The 18567-nt window shown below is 39.5% G+C and overlaps 1 protein-coding gene across 4 annotated transcripts in view; it reads left to right on the top strand.

The window, feature by feature from the left end:
* The window catches only part of stxbp6 (syntaxin binding protein 6 (amisyn)), a 54151-nt gene extending 35833 nt beyond the window's left edge, over nucleotides 1-18318 (top strand). For 3 of the 4 annotated variants that reach the window (XM_069707188.1, XM_069707187.1, XM_069707189.1), the window contains exons 3-7: nucleotides 5186-5316; nucleotides 5541-5706; nucleotides 8491-8589; nucleotides 14447-14604; nucleotides 16420-18318. In XM_069707188.1, the coding sequence (XP_069563289.1) occupies nucleotides 5186-5316; nucleotides 5541-5706; nucleotides 8491-8589; nucleotides 14447-14604; nucleotides 16420-16443 (578 nt within the window). In that variant the 3' untranslated portion in view covers nucleotides 16444-18318. The remainder of the gene's footprint in view (nucleotides 1-5185; nucleotides 5317-5540; nucleotides 5707-8490; nucleotides 8590-14446; nucleotides 14605-16419) is intronic. The other variant, XM_069707190.1, reaches the window with a different exon arrangement.
* Nucleotides 18319-18567: the final 249 nt, after the last annotated feature.

Genomic DNA, 18567 nt, shown 5'->3' with positions numbered 1-18567 from the left:
TTCTTTAGCTGTTGTTCACTGTGGTAAATGCACTCCCTTTCACTATTGGTGCCTTGTCACTGCATGTGTACCATCCTGCCTGAGAGCCCTTGTGAACAGCGGTAGCTGTGTTTTGGGGCCCATGAATAGACTGTAGAGGCCTTTGTTTCAGGGTGTTGTTGCCAATCCAGTCTGTGCTGTGGTTCATTCGGTGACAGCTTCTTTCTGAAGATAACAGTGTGTTCCAGCTCAAGCAGAGTGGGGGCGGCTTTAAAATAGAGCTGTAATCATAGACCCAGACGGAGAAAAGTGTTAGACGTGCCCTCAGACGACAGCTCTAATAACAAACCACAACATTCAACCTGTTAGGCAAACTATAAACGGTTTTACCTTTCAAAATGGTGCTCTTTGTAACAAGATAGCTGTTTCAAGGAAGGAACTATTCTGCAATCCATAAGTATTGCAAATTGACCTTGAGGTTTTATGGGGCCATAAAATATACAGTATGTCTTCATCGGTTACTTCACTCATCTGATAATAACTCTTTAGTTCAATGAATTCACAGAGTGTAAAACAAATGATTTGCTTGAGTGGAAAGCATTATGTTTCCTCACACAAGCTGTGAGCTTTCAGCTGCTCACTTGTTATGTAATGATCTGAAGACCCATTAGAACATGACTTCCAAATATCAAAAACTGACAAATGAATACTGTGTTTTGTTTAAACAGCTGCAATTGAGTTTTGAACTATTTCCTGATTATTATTTTTTTCTTCTTTTTTCTAAGCATCATTTGCTGCATTGGGCTCTTAACTCATGAACTCATTTGTTTAGTTTGTTTAAGCACATGATGTATCCCTTGAGAGCATTCCTGTATTACAAACGGAGAAAGGTCCTCAGCCAAACCAAACAAACTACACCTCTTTGTAGTACAGCACTTATCACTCATTAGCATTTCCTACTGTTGTAATCCTAGTCAAATGGATTTATAGAGTCAAACTCGCATGTGGAGCATTGTACCTTGCTGTCCCTGTATGAACCTGACCAGGTGAAAGGCCCTGCTTCTGAGATTTTTTTAATTTTTTTTAAAAAAAATTTTAAATTTGTGCCGTGCAAATGAGATTGCCATGGCAAATGTCCCTACTTAATGTCGGAGCATAGAAACAATTTAGTACAGACAGAAGGGGCTTGATTTGTCAAGAGATGTCCAGCCCATAGAGGCTGTGAAATGCCTCTTTGATGTCGGGTAGAAAGGAGTCAAATAATTAAAAACACACTTTCATTTTTTCCGTCTGACGGATAAAGTGTCCTCAAAGTTTAATCAGAATTTGTAATATAAGCAAAGATCTGTGCAGCAGCATAATCACAAATTGTCAATACAAAACAAAGTGGACAGAAATTTGTGTTTGTACAAACGGCTAAAATGTCTTGTGTAGTAACACTTTGTATTCTTCTCAGTGGGTGAATCCGAAGGCAACGGCGTCTCCCAGACTGGACAGTTTCACTTTATCATCAAAATCTGATTTATTATTCTGTGGTTTTTTTTTTTCTTTTTCTTGGTTGGACCAAAATGTTGATGCTTATCATATTTCTGTTTTTTTTGGATGAGGAGTTTTGATAAGAATCATTGCTGACAGAAGGATTATGTTGCGTTATATAAGTGAAAGGACGTTTTTAATGTTATGCCATGTGGGTGGTCCGTCATATTCTCTTGGCTTTTATGGTGTCATTTGTTAGCTCAAACATTTTTGTTTTCCATAGTTGCTCTGTACTTCGATGGTTGTTCTGGATCATATTTGTTTCAATAGAGCTACAGTACATTGAACATTTCCCCCCAAAAAACACCAGTTCGCATTCACGATCGACAACATACAGGCTTCTTGCATGTTCGGTTATGTCACTACAGCGGGTGCTTAAACTCATCCCGGTGCTCGCGTTTCTATGTTAACAACCACAACCACGGCGATATTTCCTTGCGGGTAAGCCGATCCTAAGAATGTTTCCACTGTGATGTCCGCAGTTCTGTAAAGGGTACAGTACGGGTTTCCCTTCAGGCTGCAGCCCTCACACATAGCCAAGCACAACAAGGGACTGATCCACTGGAGGAAGCGACAGCATGTCACCACCAGAGCATGTGAAAGGAGCAGCACAGGAACCCCAGCATGGCCTTCCTCTGACAGCGAGTCCTCCTGGAAACAATGCGTCTGGCAGCCTTTCAGTGGTCGTGGTCTTTCTTCGGTTCTAGATATATTAGTTAGCCGGGTGTTCTCTGCTCATTCTCAGTTTATTACACTTTAATAGTGCTCAAGGATTGCCTCTGCGAGAGTGAAGAAAATGACACATTATAGTTTCATATTCACAGTTCAACATTCGAAAGTGGTTTTAAAAGATGTAATCTAAAAGATGAGTTTACTGTGACACTGGATATCAAGTATTGATTAAATGTGGCTCAACAACATGCTTAATAATGTTAAGAAAAATGTCCTACTCCACTCTATGACTTTATCATGATCTCTGATTGACTCTATTGTTATTTGGGTTTTCTCCACCCTCACAGTATCACTGTGATTTAAATGCATCAGGACGAGGGACTTGGAAGTTTCATTTTTGCAGAAGAGCTTGAGTATACATATTTTTCTTCCTTGATTGCTGTTTCAGTGAAGCCAGCTCTACTAACTTTCAGTAATTGTTCTAATATTCAAGGGAGCTACTCAGACAAAGTGGGAGTCAACAGTTGAATATGAAATTGATTTGAGAGGCACAAAGGTGTCTGGCAGTTTGATTAAAGCCTCTGTTTTGATGTGTTGATGATTTAGCTCCATGGCCTTGAGACATTGGGTCTCCTTAACATATCTGCTGGTGCATTTCACTTGTCAGGTCTCATTGTAATGTCATAGTTTAAAGAAAAAAAAAGAAGAAGAATAAATAGTGAAACAGTGCTACCAGGTTGAATGCGCTGTATTTTTTTTCCTTCTTGTGTGAGCAATTGATCATTCACTATGCATTTCTTGTGTGTCATACAGTTTTTGCTGAGTTATGAAACCACTATTCTAATCGTGGCGTCAGTGTGATTGTTTTGAAAGCAGCTTCACCACAAAGCCTGCGATCTGACAGTGTGTATGCAAATGAACCAATGTGTCAGTCAGAGCCGCTCGGGCTTAAGGGTTGTATTCATTCATAATCATGATTTTATTTTCATCATCTTTCATGTTGTAGGTGTAAATATTTACAGCCGCTGAGACATGAGATCAGAGGTTACGACCGCATATTGTAAAAGTGCTGTTGGTGCATTTCCAGTATGTTGCATTCGCCTGCTGTGGCTGACTGTTCTGCTTTGGGTCACGGTACCTTTTCCAATAAGCAAACTGGCAGGCAGGTCACACTTGTGACATGACACAGCACTGTCCTGAAATCATATAGATTAGTAATGGCTGAAGAAAAATGTTTAAACGTTCACTCATTTTAGCTGAAACCTTTGAATGTCATGCTTTTCTCTGATTTAGTATAATATAAAATGTAATATATAAAAAAAATTCAATTTTAAGACTTAGCCTTGGCCTCTGGGAACTTGTGATGAGCATTTACCATTATTTTGTGGCACTTTATAGACCAAGCTTTTTCAGTTTATTGAAAAAATGATTGTCAGATTCATTGATAGTGAAAAAAATTAATTGCAGCCCCATGCAGTGTTGGACATTTTTGGTTGGATAAGATGGTGAAGCTTGCTTATAAGAAATCTGAATTTACACTGAACTTATGTCAGTTTCAAATTTGTTTTTTAATTTGTTTTATTATTATTATCTCTCAGCTACCAGTCCTTCACTATAATTGTAATAAAAACCCAATTTCTACCTTATCAGTTTGGGGGAAAGCAGTGCTTCTGTGCTATAGTGTATCATCTGACACCAATGTAACTCAGAAAATATTCTTGCAGTGAATTGGATGACCTTAGCTTCTAGACCTTTACTCCTCGACACACCGGTTCATTACACATGATTTTTTTTTGGAGTTTGCTAGATCTCTTATTAGCCTTCAATGTGACCCCGGACAGATCTGATCACTCACTTCATCTGTTTTTCATGGTAGTACTTGTCTGTTTGAATCAGGATACATTCTCAAAGAAAAGATGAAAGAGAAATGTCTGCCTGCTTGTATTGCATCTGTCTTCCTCTGTCTGCCTGTTCCACCCTGCAACCTCAGGCCAGCACCTCCAGTATTAACTGCAGCTGTCTAAATGGACACACAAAACATATCCAAACATCCCACGCCTCGTGGGAGTTGGCTTACTGAATGTATCACCTGATGTAACAACCAGCCCTACCTACAGTATATTTTCAAAATCATTTCCAGACAAGGGTGTAGTAGTTCTTTCACAAAGTAAACCTCAACAATCGGGGAGAATGGGACATGGCAGCCAGCAGGGATTGTGGTGGAGTAAAGAGGATCAGCAGAGAAAGTGACCCGAACACTTCCCATCTCTCTAAGATGACACAATGGCGAATGTGGAAGAGGGGAAGCAGAAGTTTGCTGCTGGGGTTAAAAAAGCAAAACAGGAGCATGTTACCCCTGAGAATGACAAAGAGATTCCGATTTCAGCCACACGGATATAAAACAGTTCAGGCAAATGATTGGAACTCAAAGCCTCGATGATCTGGAAAAATGTGGTCGTGCTGATCTCTGTGCGGCAAGAGTCAAACACAGAAATGCCCGGGAATATAAACAGTTGTACTGTAATGCTTGGATGAGTGAAGCTGGTATTCCTCAAACGATTAGTGTGGAAAATGTTACACAACAGAAATGTATCACACAGTATACTGTATATAAGATTGCTGCACAAATAGTGGTAGGATGAATATAAAAGCCAGACCCATGTTTACAGGGCTTGTATGTTCATTGGGAGGCTTTTTCTTCTCATCGCAAATTTTTTTTTTATCAAGGTCTCTGTTGCTGTTGGCTCCAAAAGGGAAATGTTCATTGTTAATAGATCCCTTTGTTTCCACCCACTGAAGGAAGCTTGTGACTTTTGCATGACTGATATTTCTCACGTGGTTTCCTGAACTGTCTAGTTATCCCAATCCAAACTTTTTAGTATAGCACCTAAACGGTGTCTACAAGTTGCAGAAACCTCATTTTCTGGGTTTTAATGTCAGTGCTGCTTATTGCTGCATTGGGCTCAACCAACGTGTTTTGTTGTTTTTGTTTCCACAGTGACAAATAAGAAACCGTCCCATTTATCCATCACTAAGGTGAAGCAGTTCCAAGGATCATCCGCCTTCATAAAAAGATCACAGTGGACAATTGACCAGCTGCGGCAGGTCAACGGCATTGACCCCAGCAAAGTATGTCATTTTCACTTCACGTCAACCGGTGCTATGAATTAAGTAAATATAGCGAGGGACATCTTTAATCTTTAGGGGTACACAAGTCCTGCTCATACAAAACAACATTTTGCTGTGTCCAAATTTCAGAATTGCTCTGCCTGATAGTTGAGATGCATCTTTGCCCTCACTACACTCTCTCAGCCCCTGACTCATGTCTCCCTTTCACTGCTGGTCTTTCCAAGGACTGTCCAGAGTTTGACCTGATGTTCGAAAATGCTTTCGACCAGTGGGTTGCTGGCTCAGCGGGAGAGAAGTGCACCTTTATCCAGATTCTTCACCACACCTGCCAGCGCTACAGCGCAGCGCGGAAACCCGAGTTCGTCAACTGTCAGTCCAAACTGCTGGGGGGTAAGACCATAAAAAGAATTCACTGCTGACTGTCCTTTGTTAATGTTTCTACTCGGTACCCAGTGAGTCCACAGTGCCAGACTCACTGCTGTCAAACTGTGCTGTAATCCAGCCTGAACCGAATTATGTATGATGACAACCAGCACCTGGTGTGTATGAAAATGTATACTTATTCGTTGCACAGAGCATCTGTTGTGTGCTGAAATGAAGTCAAAGAGGATGTCCAAGAAAATGCATCAGCTCTGACTCAAATTATCAGACACACATCAACTGGTTTTACAGCACATAGAAATACTCACCATAACACTAAGTAATGATTTTCCTTAATTGGTGATGTTGACACATTTGAATGTGCCTGAAGTGTGAAACTCAATATTTTTTGATTGATTTCCACCCTTCTAAATAACATTATACATAACCGTAAAAGCTGTAACAGCCACTGAGGTTCTGTTTGACACTAATAATAAAGACAAGCTGATCAAACAAGTCATAACACAATCAATTGTCAAACATTTCAGCCTTGTAAAATGTGAACATAACATGACATCATTTGCTTGCTGCAATAGTTTGTTTCCTGTAGGAGGGTTAAGGTGATGGTGAGAATGCAGCATCCTGGCCGGCTTAATCGGATATTGATCTGTTTACTCCCAAGCCTCGTCTTTGAGAACCATTCCGCCTGTTGTATTATTCATGGAATCATTTCTAGAAACACACCCCCAACCCGCCCCCTGCGTGGTGTCCTTCTGCCCCACATGGAGTATACAAGAATCGATTACCAGAAATAGATATGCATAAAAACCAAAAATTCATCTGTTAAACTATTAATTAAATCTCGGGAAAAAAAATTATTTTCTCATACCGAGATGTATGTATGTATGTATATATACACATACATACATACATATATATATACATACATACATATATATATAAGGTCAAGGTTGAAAAAAGTTCAATGTGGAAAAGTTTTTTCAGAGTAGGAGGGGTGTCAAGGTAACGTAACATGATATTGGAAGTACTGGCAGCGTTATCAATGAAAAGATAGTGGGGTTTCCAAACAGAGTAAGAAAAATAGGCACAAAGTAAATATATATGTATATATATATATATATATATATATATATATATATATATATATGAAGACACAAGGTGCTTTCAAATTTACTTTGTGCCTGTTTTTCTTACTCTGTTTGGAAACCCCACTATCTTTTCATTGATAACGCTGCCAGTACGTCCAACATCATGTTACGTTACCTTGACACCCCTCCTACTCTGAAAAAACTTTTCCACATTGAACTTTTTTCAACCTTGACCTTGGTGCATGCTCGGTATGTGTAGGTGGGAAGGTAGTGGCGTCCCAGAGAGCACTGCACCCGAGACGCTTTAAAGTAGGATGCATTATGCAGCACAGATGTTGCATATCAACCTCACGCCTCCAGTACATCTGAAAATTATACAGAGGGGTCCTGTAGCATTGTTTTAACTCAACTGCAGTCCAAGAAACTTGTGGATCGTAGTACTGCCCCTGATGTACACCAAATGCTTGTAATATGGATAAATTCACACACAAAGCTATATTTCTTATTTAAATGACACTTTTCTAGTGCTAAAGCAGTGGTTTTCTACGAGTAATAATGAACTTTCATCGCTCAATGCATGGAGGAAGCTTTCGCATGATAGATGAAAAAGCTGACTGTTTACCACGCACATTGTGAGAGGAGTAGTAGAGAGGATGCCCACCCTGCTGCCACTTCTGTCCCCTCCAGTTTAAGTCTCACACCAGTGCAAAACAAAAATCATGACGCTGCTCAGGTGTGGGACCATAACTGTGGGAGTCTCTATCTGCAGAAATACCCAAGATGGCAGTCCCCTGAAAAACACAGAATAGACAATGAATGCACATAAAGCCGGTTTCCCATCGCAAGGAGTCGAGACGAGTGAATCTGTGCAATAAAATCATTTTATAAAAGCACTTCTGTAAGACAAGTATGTTTTGCTTGGAAGATAGTAAACTTAGACACGACATTGAGGCTGTCTTATCCATGCAACGCATGGGGGGGACTCAATATTGTGATGGGGAAAAAAAACACTTTATTTGTATGATTTTAATATCGTAAATGGCTTCTTACCCCACCCCCTCATTCATATTCATGGTAGCTGTGTTAATGTATCCTGTTTACAAAGATTTCTGCCCGGGCGGTATGGGGTAGATGCACAGGCCCGTGTTTTTGATCCTTGATGAGGCATGTAATGGGTCTAGAAATAAAAGCAGCTAGTTTGCTAATTGCCTTGTTATCAGTGCCAACTTGGGCTACTGCCCTCACTGTTATACCCTGTTCTAACCCAATTCCCACCTGACCCTTTCTGTCCAACTGATGTGTTTGTGTAAACTAGGTGGAGACAAATTTCATTTAGATTCAAATCTAACAAAACAAAGTTTTGTGTGAATTTTCCTTCCTGAAGACTTCTATTAAGGTAAAAACAAGCAGCTTGTATTAAAGTGGGTTAAGTCTTGAAATGTTTTCACTAACACAACAAACCGGTTATTTTCTTAATCCAAAATAAATAAAACAATTCAGTATTAATTGTGTGACCTGGTTTACTCGATAAATGCATAATAATAAAAATAATTATTTTTATGGCTGCCTGACAGTGCTTAACTCATGATTTAATTACCCCAAAACTTTAACCCCTCTCAACTAATTTCAAAACTAAGTAACCAATTTCAAAATCAAGTTTTGAGCATCAAAGCTGACCATGATTTCTGATATTTTCTCATCGCAGAAGGCCAAGCAGTAGATTCAGTCATTTTCCGTTGCCAGGTCTTTTTGAACAGAATGAGGAAAGAATTTGTTTCACATCTTGGTCATCTATTAAGACAAGGTAAGAGCAAAATAAGAAGGGGATGTTATACCCTTTACTAAAAACATGATGAGTTCCATGTAGAATGCAGTTTCTGGGACTAAATTAAACATATATATCCCCTACTAACCTGTAATGGTTTCATTAGTATTCAATTTGATGAGATAAATTATCTTGCAGAAACTTAATTTTCACTTAATTTGAACTCTTGTCTGGTATTACAACCAAATCAAGGATATTAGAAGGATGTTTCCTGTACTATCTGCAAATCGGTCATTTTACCTTTAACAGCAGCAAGAATGCAAACAAGTATATTTTCCCAGTGAACACGTGCATACATTTTTCATGTGTCACCGTGGGGTTGAGTACATGCTGAAGGGGATTTTTAGTTTACATCCAAAGCTTACGAGTTACATTCACTTACCTGACCCCTCACTGTCATACTGCTTGCAGAGCCATCGACAAATACTGCACAGACGTAAATCACATTTTGTTGTACGAGTGCAATACAATGACGGAGAGATTCGTCGCTAATGATGTCCTCAGTATTCTGTACTTCTGTGTAACATCTGACTATAATGATGGAAATTATGTTTTTTAATGCATTGTGTGACGCTGACATTTATCTGCTGATTAAAGCCACTGGGAGTAGGCTGTTCATGAATACCTAGTAGCTATTTTTCTGTCACTGTTGGCACAGCTCTATGGTGTATTTAGGACATAATGTTCCATGCTTGTCCCCAATAGTGTTTTAGAGCCTCGTTGAAGCATTTTCAAACAGCATGACAGTGACTAAACTAAAGGCCAAATGAGCAAGCAAGGTCAAGCCTTTTCCTTCATGATAAAATGTTGGGGGCTGAACAATGTCATGCTTTTCTCTGAGTTGTTAATAAAGGCATTGGAATAGTCGTTCTAACTACACATCCTTCTCACTACAGGATGGTTTTCAAGACAATATAGATTAATTGCTTAGTAACTGTTTGTTTGTGGTTAACTCCAGCACTGGATCACACATTTTACATTTACAATTAAACGGGAGTGCAATTGAGTTTATGTAAGGCCAAAGATTCAGAATCAGATTTATTGCCAAGTAACTTTTTGCATGCAAGGAATTTGCCTTGGTGTAGTAGTGCATGATGATTAGAAAATAGATTGTATGGATGCTTGTTTTTTTTCTCTTACTAAGTATGAAAAATGCAACTACCACAAAAGCTAAGAATGTATTAATACAAAATTTACGTGAAAGAATAAGTGCAAAAATGTGTTTGAGAACGAATTTATGAGCAGTATGCGCTATGTTCAAGCGTAATAATACAAGGAATAATTATGTTAATTTGATGCACCGTGTTAGATTTAATGAGTTAATGTGCAACAATTGATTATACTGTGTATTTCATGGTAACAAGTGGCCTCAGAAAAAAGAGGGAAATGTACAGAAGGGAGACGGAGCAATGAAATGGAGATTTTGGTGTGACTTGTGAAAGAGAGGAAAGTGAATTGACTGCACTGAAAAAAAAAAAACTGCAGGAAAAGTGTAGAAAAATGATTGGATTAAAAAATGTAACTGGATAACGGGCTATAGAGAAGTAATAGATGTGTGTCAGGAGCCAGGGGGTGGTGCCCTTTCTGTTTGAACCTCTGCTATAGTTTCATTACACTGCTTTGGGTAATGTCAAGATTTGCATTAATTAAACTGCAGCAGGGTTTTATCCTGCAGCTGGAGCATCATAGCTGTGCCTTTAGGCCCCTATGATGTCTAATAGCTGTTTCTTGATGAATTTTCCATCCATTTTATACATTATTCTTTTATGTGTAATCCCTTTGGAATTGTAAAGTAGCAGTAATGTTACTGAAAGTACCAGAGCTTTACCTGCCATCGTGGTTTTTATACTGTAGAAACCTAACCATTGCGCAAAATACACTAACATGTATACAAACAGCATCGAATGAACTATGAACTTCAAGTATGCAAGTACCCTATCCAGAAGGATGTAAAGTATATAATATCCTCAAAGATTTTGGTTAATCATTTCCTCTGAACCAGAAAAGCGAAACTAGCTGTATTACAAGAATGTTTTAATTTACATTACTGATTAACTATAGAGCTTCTTCCCTCCAATTCTCACAATGTGCTGCTGTCACGCTTAAAAACAACAACCAGTTGAATCGAAAAATGAATTGAAATAAAAATTGAAATTGCTGATACATTTGTGGCTTGGGTGAAAAAGGTATTAGGAAAATAGCAGTTATTGTACAGACATTTATTTGATTATGTTTTAATATTGCCATCACAAAGCCTTGTTTACTCTCTGCTTATCCTCCATTTCGGCTCATTTCTGTCATCAGGAAAATAGGATTTGTTTGGTTTAGGTTGAAAATATTCATAATGTTGAACACCCACATTTTTACATACATGTTTACTATAAATTTAAAATCAACCAAGAATTTGTAAGAAATATTTATTATTTGCAAATACAGCTGACTGTATTAGTGTAAATAGATGGGATAGGTTAATCTTACATTTGTGTTTTTCTCTGCTAATAACTGCTTTGACGTGCGTTTTGTATTTGCAGTTAACATTTAGCAAAATCCAATCATGTTGTGTGGCCTCTCTGAACAGGAAGTATATAAATCTGCTGTAAAATAAGTGATCAAATGTTTTGATATGGCCTCTTTCATTATAGCAGAAACTGGGATAAGAAGATTCTGTTTAAAAATAAGTGCAATGCTGTGTGCTTCACAGTGATGAGGCTCTGGATATATAGGGAATTATGAATAGGATTGGGATCCTTTACCAAAATCCTTGACAGAATGTTTCATGAGTGTCTTTCGATAAATAACACCATCCTAATTCGTGATGTCTTGGTATTAAGGGACATTTTTGATGGAACTTGCTCAAGTGCAGATAAGTGCACAGTACGACATAAATCATTGTTAGACACTCGCTCCCTTGAAACACCCACACATAATATACCCCACAGCATTATCCCAGCACAGTGATTATATGATCACATTCGCTGCCAGAATGAGAATATTAAATGCACTACAGCATGTATTGTTTGGATGCATTTTTGGTGTCAGGGTGTTTTGTTTTTGAAGTTAACCGTCCAATCTTATAAATCCCATACACTGTGATACTAAATGGGACTTGGCTGTCAGCCTCTTGTGAACTGTATCTGACATGTTCCTGTTGATAACCATCAGATTGTTTTCTTGGCATCATGGCAGTGCAGCCTGTAACTTACTGCTTACAGCAGAATTGGAAAAGGGGTTGACGTGGAGTGTTTTTTTTTTTTTTTTTTTTTTTTCTCCCACTTCCTTGTTATGCTGGTCTATGCTCGTAGTTTCTATTATCTGGAATATTTTGTTGCCAGAAAACCACTTGCCTCTTTGTTCAGACTCCATTGTTTAGGAAAACAAGGCTGATTATGTTGATATCTTTGGGTATCTTTGGAGAATTCCTTCTCCATTGTTAAGAGAGGTGTGTCATGGGTTTAGTAGATTAAAAAAAATGTGTCAACGTAGCTTCAAAAAAAGCCCCTCTTTAAGATACAACATCAGTGTCATAAAACTTCAACTCCTGCCTCATCCAAAGTACAAATCTGTTGTTATCCCCTCTGATAACAGTGTTGGCTGATCAGCTTCCTCTTTGAATCGAAACCTCTGAGCAGCAGTGGCATCACATAACATAATCTACTCCTCCACACTTTCCATTCAGCTTGTGATGCTGCACCTCCCTCACAAACCCTGTACAATGTCTCCACCCTGCCTTTTCTCTAATTACATTCAACACTGGGGGAGCCCATGTTGCAGCCTGCCGCTGATCTTTGAGACGAGAAGAGGAGGGCACAAGAGAAGGGAAAATGGTGGGCAGACAAATAGATGGAGATGTTCTCTGAGTGTGTGGCGTGGTGTGGCTCTGAGTGCTGGGGTTATATCGAGGATGATAGGGAGTTTTACTCCTCGGGCTTCCCTGGAGGAGGAGGATTAAGAGAAATCTGTCTGAAGGTGAAGAGGTCTTGTCCTTTGCATTGAGGACCTAATGCCTCTAAGAGAAAGTATATTTTCAGGAAAGTGTTTTAGCTTGTGTAAACCAGAAGCACACTGGCAATACAGGATCACAACACGAGAACTTTGCGAATGCGAATGAAAGTAAATACTAAGTTCCCTTTGTTGTCTTAGAAACAGTCTGACTGTGGACAAATTCTGTTGTTTTTACACTTTTGACTTCATGAAACAGGAGTGAATCTTATTTTATCTTTGGTCCCGATGTGTTTGCCGTGTGCAGCGTAGTTCATTTAATGTAATCTGTGGAAAATTGCTTCCATTTCCTTTTGTGTGCGTAGGTGTGGGTATGACCATCCATGCATACATCCATCCGTCTGTGTGTCTGCAGCACGGGTGTGTCTCTACATAAATTACTTTGACTTTATCAAGTTAACTTCTTTTGAAGGAATACCAGCTGGTCTTGCCGTCTGCTTTTGGGCTGTCATATAATCCACTGCAGCAGAGCTCTCCCAATTATCTGTCACTCAGCCTACCTGCCTTGATGCCAGGGGACATACACTTACTATATTGCAGTTTCCTGTGGGAAAAGATAGAATCAGGCTTGTCAGGTCTTGATACTCTCAGTGCCTTTAAGGTTTACTCTGTCTGTACCTTTTCTGCAAACTCAATAAATGTGTATCTGAGGATATGGACCTCGGAAAATCAAATCTAGTTTACCTTCTCACTGGGTATTTCTGGTGGTTTTTGAAATTATTTTTTCTCTTGTTCACAGCTGAATAAAGGAGTAGAGATTGTAGTGTATCATCTGATATTAAAAGAAGGTCCTTGTATTTGCCGTAGTGGTCATTACCAAATCAATACCTAAAGGAGAACAAATGATTCCATTGGCATAATGTGTTGTGCTACAGTGCAGTTGTCATTCTAGTCACGTTTTATAGTGTCTTTTAGCAAAATTGTTTACTCTGTGCTGCTCCTACACGGCTGTCATTAAAACTGACTGGTCAGGACCTTGTATCCACAGACACAAAGTTCTATTGGACACTTTGGGCAGCCAAAGGTATGCGGTCAAATGAGTAGTTCGTGACAATATTGTTTAAAAGGAGGTGATCATTTCCTAAACTGGCATTCTGCCCTGAGGTACATCTCTATAAAATGAGAGATTATACCCCACAGTGCAATGCGACTGTATTGCAAACAAAGAGAAAGCAGCAGGAAGATTGTTGTTCCTAGGCTAGTTGTTAGCAAAGTGCATAATGGCAGCGCTCCCAATGTGTGGTAGATTAATGGCTTGTCAGAGGAAACATCCGCAGGGCTGCCACAGCTATCTAAAGATGTGTACTCTGTCTGATCTCCACTATTGGGTCTCCAGGGCGGCCCATGCAGCCAAGCGCATATCCTTCCTTTATTACTCTACAGTTTAGGGAAGAGCTGACTCCGAAAGTAAAAAAAAAAATCAAAAATAAAATCAGTGCTGAAAGTCTCCAGGAATGACATGCTTTCCTCACGGAGGCATTAAATCCAGACTTACTTGTGTGGCTGTTGCATACTTTCAAGTTTGGAAAGGTTAATTTCACTTGATCTTTACTTGAAGTAAATCAGCTTTGAAGAAAAAGCCATTAGCCATCTTCCCACGTCGCACCTGTCGTAAGCCATTTTGTTTCTCATGATTTTGTTTTCCACCATTAACAATCATGCTTGTGGTCACTGATTGCACCACAAGCGTCTCATGTCACAGGTTGTTTCATGACAATTGGTCTCTCACAATATGCTGTTTACCAAAGAATCACAATTTCTAACCCTTTGTCTTTTCTCTCTCTTGCCTCTCTTTGCTCCGTCTGGCTCGCTTCTTCTCTCCCATCCTTATCTGCAGGTAACAGCATACTACACTCAGCCGCAGACAGCGTGACAAGTGCTGTACAGAAGGCCAGCCAGGCTCTGAACGAGCGCGGCGAGCGATTAGGTCGGGCTGAGGAGAGGACCGCAGACATGATGAATAGTGCCGAACAGTTTTCTGTCACCGCGCACAAGGTGAGGCGATAGGTCAGCAAGATGCATGCGTAACCTCGAGGTGGGCTTTCTGTACGTATTTCGACAGAGTACGTTGAAATTCTGACAGAGTACCATCTCGTGTGTTATAGAACATCCGGTCATGAATTCAAAATCCTAAGTGGAGCCAAAAGGTGAAACGTGTTTCTTTAACCTAAGGATATGTGTAAGAGTTGCTTCACTGACTCCAGCCTCTTCGTTAACAGTGGGGCTCTCTGCACTGGGAAGATAATAGTTTCCTCCTCCTTCCCTCGTTTACTCTCACTGTTGTAGTTCTCTATAGGGTGTTCCCTCATCCTCCATCAATCCCGTATCTCTTGTTTGTCAGGAAATCTAATTGCATGCTGTTTAATGAGACTATCAGCACAATATTGTTTTTACTGCTAGACTTAAGAAAAAAAAAAAATCAATTGCTATGTAATGAGCACACCTGATCGTGATCGCCATACAGTGGCTGTCTTTCTATTAGCACCGTATAGCATTACATCCTCTGGGGTTTGCAGCTTGAATTCTTGTCATGTAAAATGAGGCAGCCCCGCTATAGCCTTCACTGACAGACATATGCCTGGGAAAAAAAGTTGGATGCCATTGGCTTTAATAGTCAAGCCATGCACTGCCTACTGAAATGACTGTTTTGAATGATGCATAATACCATACTAGAGATGGTGGGATAATTGAAAGACATTTGAAGAGCCTTTCATGGCCCTCTCATTGCTCGCAGATGAGCTTCCCCGCTGTGATGAATTACAAAAACTGTGATAAGCAAAGAAAAAAAGCCCTGACGTTGGTGGTTTCAGGAGAAAATGACTGCATCACCCTGCAAAGAACTGCTCATTTATTTGCGTTTCTCAGTTCGCTTGACGCTATTAGCTTTTATATTATTTGCTTCATAACCGACATTAGTCTTGCACTTTATTATCAAGAGTCATGCTGTTGCTTGTCTGGAGCTCTCTGTCAAAAGTAGTTCGCAGTCTTAGAGATGGATAAAAGGAAGTAATTCCTCATTCTGTTTGAGGATGACTTTGAGAGTGGCTTGACAAGATGTATTGTGAAGGATTTGAGTTTCCCTACTTTCAACTCATCTGCATGTCGTGCAAGTAGACCTTTGGACCTCTGATTTTAATTTAAGTGTCTGCAGTACCGCGATTGGGTCACCTTGATTCTTTTTTTTTTTCTCTTTGTCCACTTCTGCAATCCTATTTCTGCGCCTTGCTTTGTGACAGCAGACAGTTCAGCTGCACTGACTCGGTTTGAATCAAAACCACTAATTTCTGTGTGCTGCTCTACTGCCCCCACTTGATCGATCTGCAGACTTCAGTTCTCCTCATGCTACAGCAACATACTCCATACTCACTCTGTAATCTGTGTGTGTGTGTGTGTGTGTGTGTGTGTGCGCGCGTGTCTCCCATCCCCACGTCTTCACACCCCGTAGCTTTGCATTAGATTTGTGGCCGTGGTCATCTCTTCAGTGAGTCTCCAGTCAAGCTCATCAATACCCTTGTTAATGAGACGGAGTAAATAAAGTTGCAGAAACCCTTGTCATTACCTGATTGAAAAACCTTCGGGCCCGCTGGCTTGCTTTACAGCTTTTTCTTCTTTGTGCATGAGCTTTGAAGTGGTCAACTTTCTATCCTGTTTCCTCATTTAATCATCCCACTTGCTCACCGCTGAGTTTTAGTGAAGTGTTTGGTACATTTAGTTGTTATTACACCCGATGATGCCACTTTCATCAGTTTTCTCACTGTGTTGTCTTGCAATCCCCCCCCCACCCCTCCCCCACCCCCAATTTTTCTACAGCTTGCCATGAAGCACAAGTGTTAGACCACTGCCAAAAACCAACTGGGCTGGGGGGGTTCGGCAATCGCCAGTCGCTGTACAGGAGAAGGATTCCAGATTTGATTCTTTTTAAAGGTTTTAATATGATTAATATTTGTTAACGATGTTAACATTTTAATGTTTTGGGTTATTGTACTGGTGCACCTCGTTCCTCATGATGGTGAAGCATCGAGCGGAGGGGCGGTAAACAACACAACTTCAGGCTGTCTACAGAATGTTTCACGTGTCCCTTGCCAAAAAGAAAGTTACAAGCCACAGCTATGACTGTACTTGATAACGTCAGTCACTCAATACACTTCCTCTTTTCACATGCTCAGACACTAATGAGACTGTACACGTGCTGACAAGTCATTATCAGCAATCACTAGCAGACAACGAACCGCTTTGTCTCGCAAGGTATTAATTGTTCAGAGTTATTTATGAGCACTGCAGGGGGTTATGCAGTCTGATTTATGGGTTAAAGAGCCTCATGGGTTTGGGTGATAGTATACCACATAAACATACAACACATAACTTGTGTGAAGAGCCTAGATTTGAGGTTGTGCCTGGGTATTTTGGCCATAACTTTTGTCAGATGAAAGCGATGATCCCATCTGTGGAGAAAATAGTCAACTCTGAATTTTGTTGCGTTGACCTCTTTTCGTATGTTGATCTGTCCACAATTTCAATATGTATCAAAACAGTGTTCGTCAAAATATTCCCAACCTACCAATTAATAAGCTGCTGGTGAGGCTGAATAGAATGGTTTGCGTGACCGTATAACATAAATGATTATGACGTGTTTTAGTTCCTCGTTAGACATGCCTATAATTCAAAAACAACCAAAACTACACAAAATACAGACGCTAACATTTCTTGGAAGTGTACTTGAACTTTATTGTAAGAATGAGCTTTTTGAGCATATTAATTATTCCGTATAATGATTTATGTTAAAGGAGAACAATTCAGTAAACCAGCTTCTGCATTGTAAAAAGCAACATGTAATTCTTCTAGTACTATTATCTCAATGTCTGTAGAGCTAATTTGTCCCTTAACACGGGATGTTTTGAAATTAATCCTGGCTGTATTTCAACTTTAAACACTTTGTAGTCTTACTTTGTGCTTATCATTATAATGACGTGTATGCTGATAGAGGACATAATGTCTGAATTAGCTGCGCCAGTGTGGTCGTTTTTTCTCTTTCTTTGCCAGTTCGCTCACACTGACTGTAACTTTGGCTTCCTCACTGGCAAGAGACCTCGCTCACACTTGAGATGTATTTGATTCTTTTTATATTTTGATTCTTTTTTTTTTTTTAATTCATGATGTTACAATGCACTGATAACCTTATCTTGCAGAGCACTGCTGAGTTCACAGTGAAACGTTCCAGTTGCCTAACTCTTAGTGTGCTTTTATTCCTCTCTTTAACACTTTGGATGTTTATTGTTTTAATAATAAAAAAAATATATATATGAAGATGAATTTATAGAATTCTCAGTGTCCTTTTTATAGCCAGCTTTAACAATTCCATCAAACAATGGAATCCAAAGTTGTACATTTATTTTGTTGATTATTGCATTTGTGTATTACTCGCATTGATGTTCCCTACTCATAAACGGTAAGCTGCCAAAAGCTTAAAGTGTCTCAAGGGTCATTGTGCCACTCTCTCTGTCTGATGTGCTCAGATTCACTTCATGCTTCAACACTGATCTCATCACATTGATCACAACTCTCTATAATACTGTAAGATGTCAAATAAAGTCCAGTTCACAATCACGACAGAATGGTTCTTTATTAGTGCCTTTGTATGTCAACGTCTCTCTTCAGTCCGCAAATTGGTGTCACTATTTTTTTGTTTTATGCAGCAATCCAGGGTAAAAACTGCCTCCAAGGTTCAACGAAGAACGTTTTCTTTAGGTTTTGGTTACAATTGAATGAAATCGGTACAATGTTTACAGAAGAAAGTTACTGTATGCAGAAGTAACTGCATGTTGAGGTAAAACGGTGAGGCTCATTCTTGGTCAAATTTTGCGCCTTTAAATATGCCAACTTTGATGTAATTTTAGCCGTTTCTGTAGTTCAATTTTATGTGCATGCTAAAATTTCCTTTCTTGTTTCACCAGGTTTAAA

Source organism: Brachyistius frenatus, unplaced genomic scaffold (assembly GCF_029030835.1).
Source record: "Brachyistius frenatus isolate BFR_SWC_R1_liver_20210118 unplaced genomic scaffold, ASM2903083v1 Contig_67, whole genome shotgun sequence".
In the NCBI taxonomy this organism is placed as follows: Eukaryota; Metazoa; Chordata; class Actinopteri; family Embiotocidae; genus Brachyistius; species Brachyistius frenatus.
Note: the sequence above shows the minus strand (reverse complement) of the source record. Positions and strands in the feature narration are given on the sequence as shown.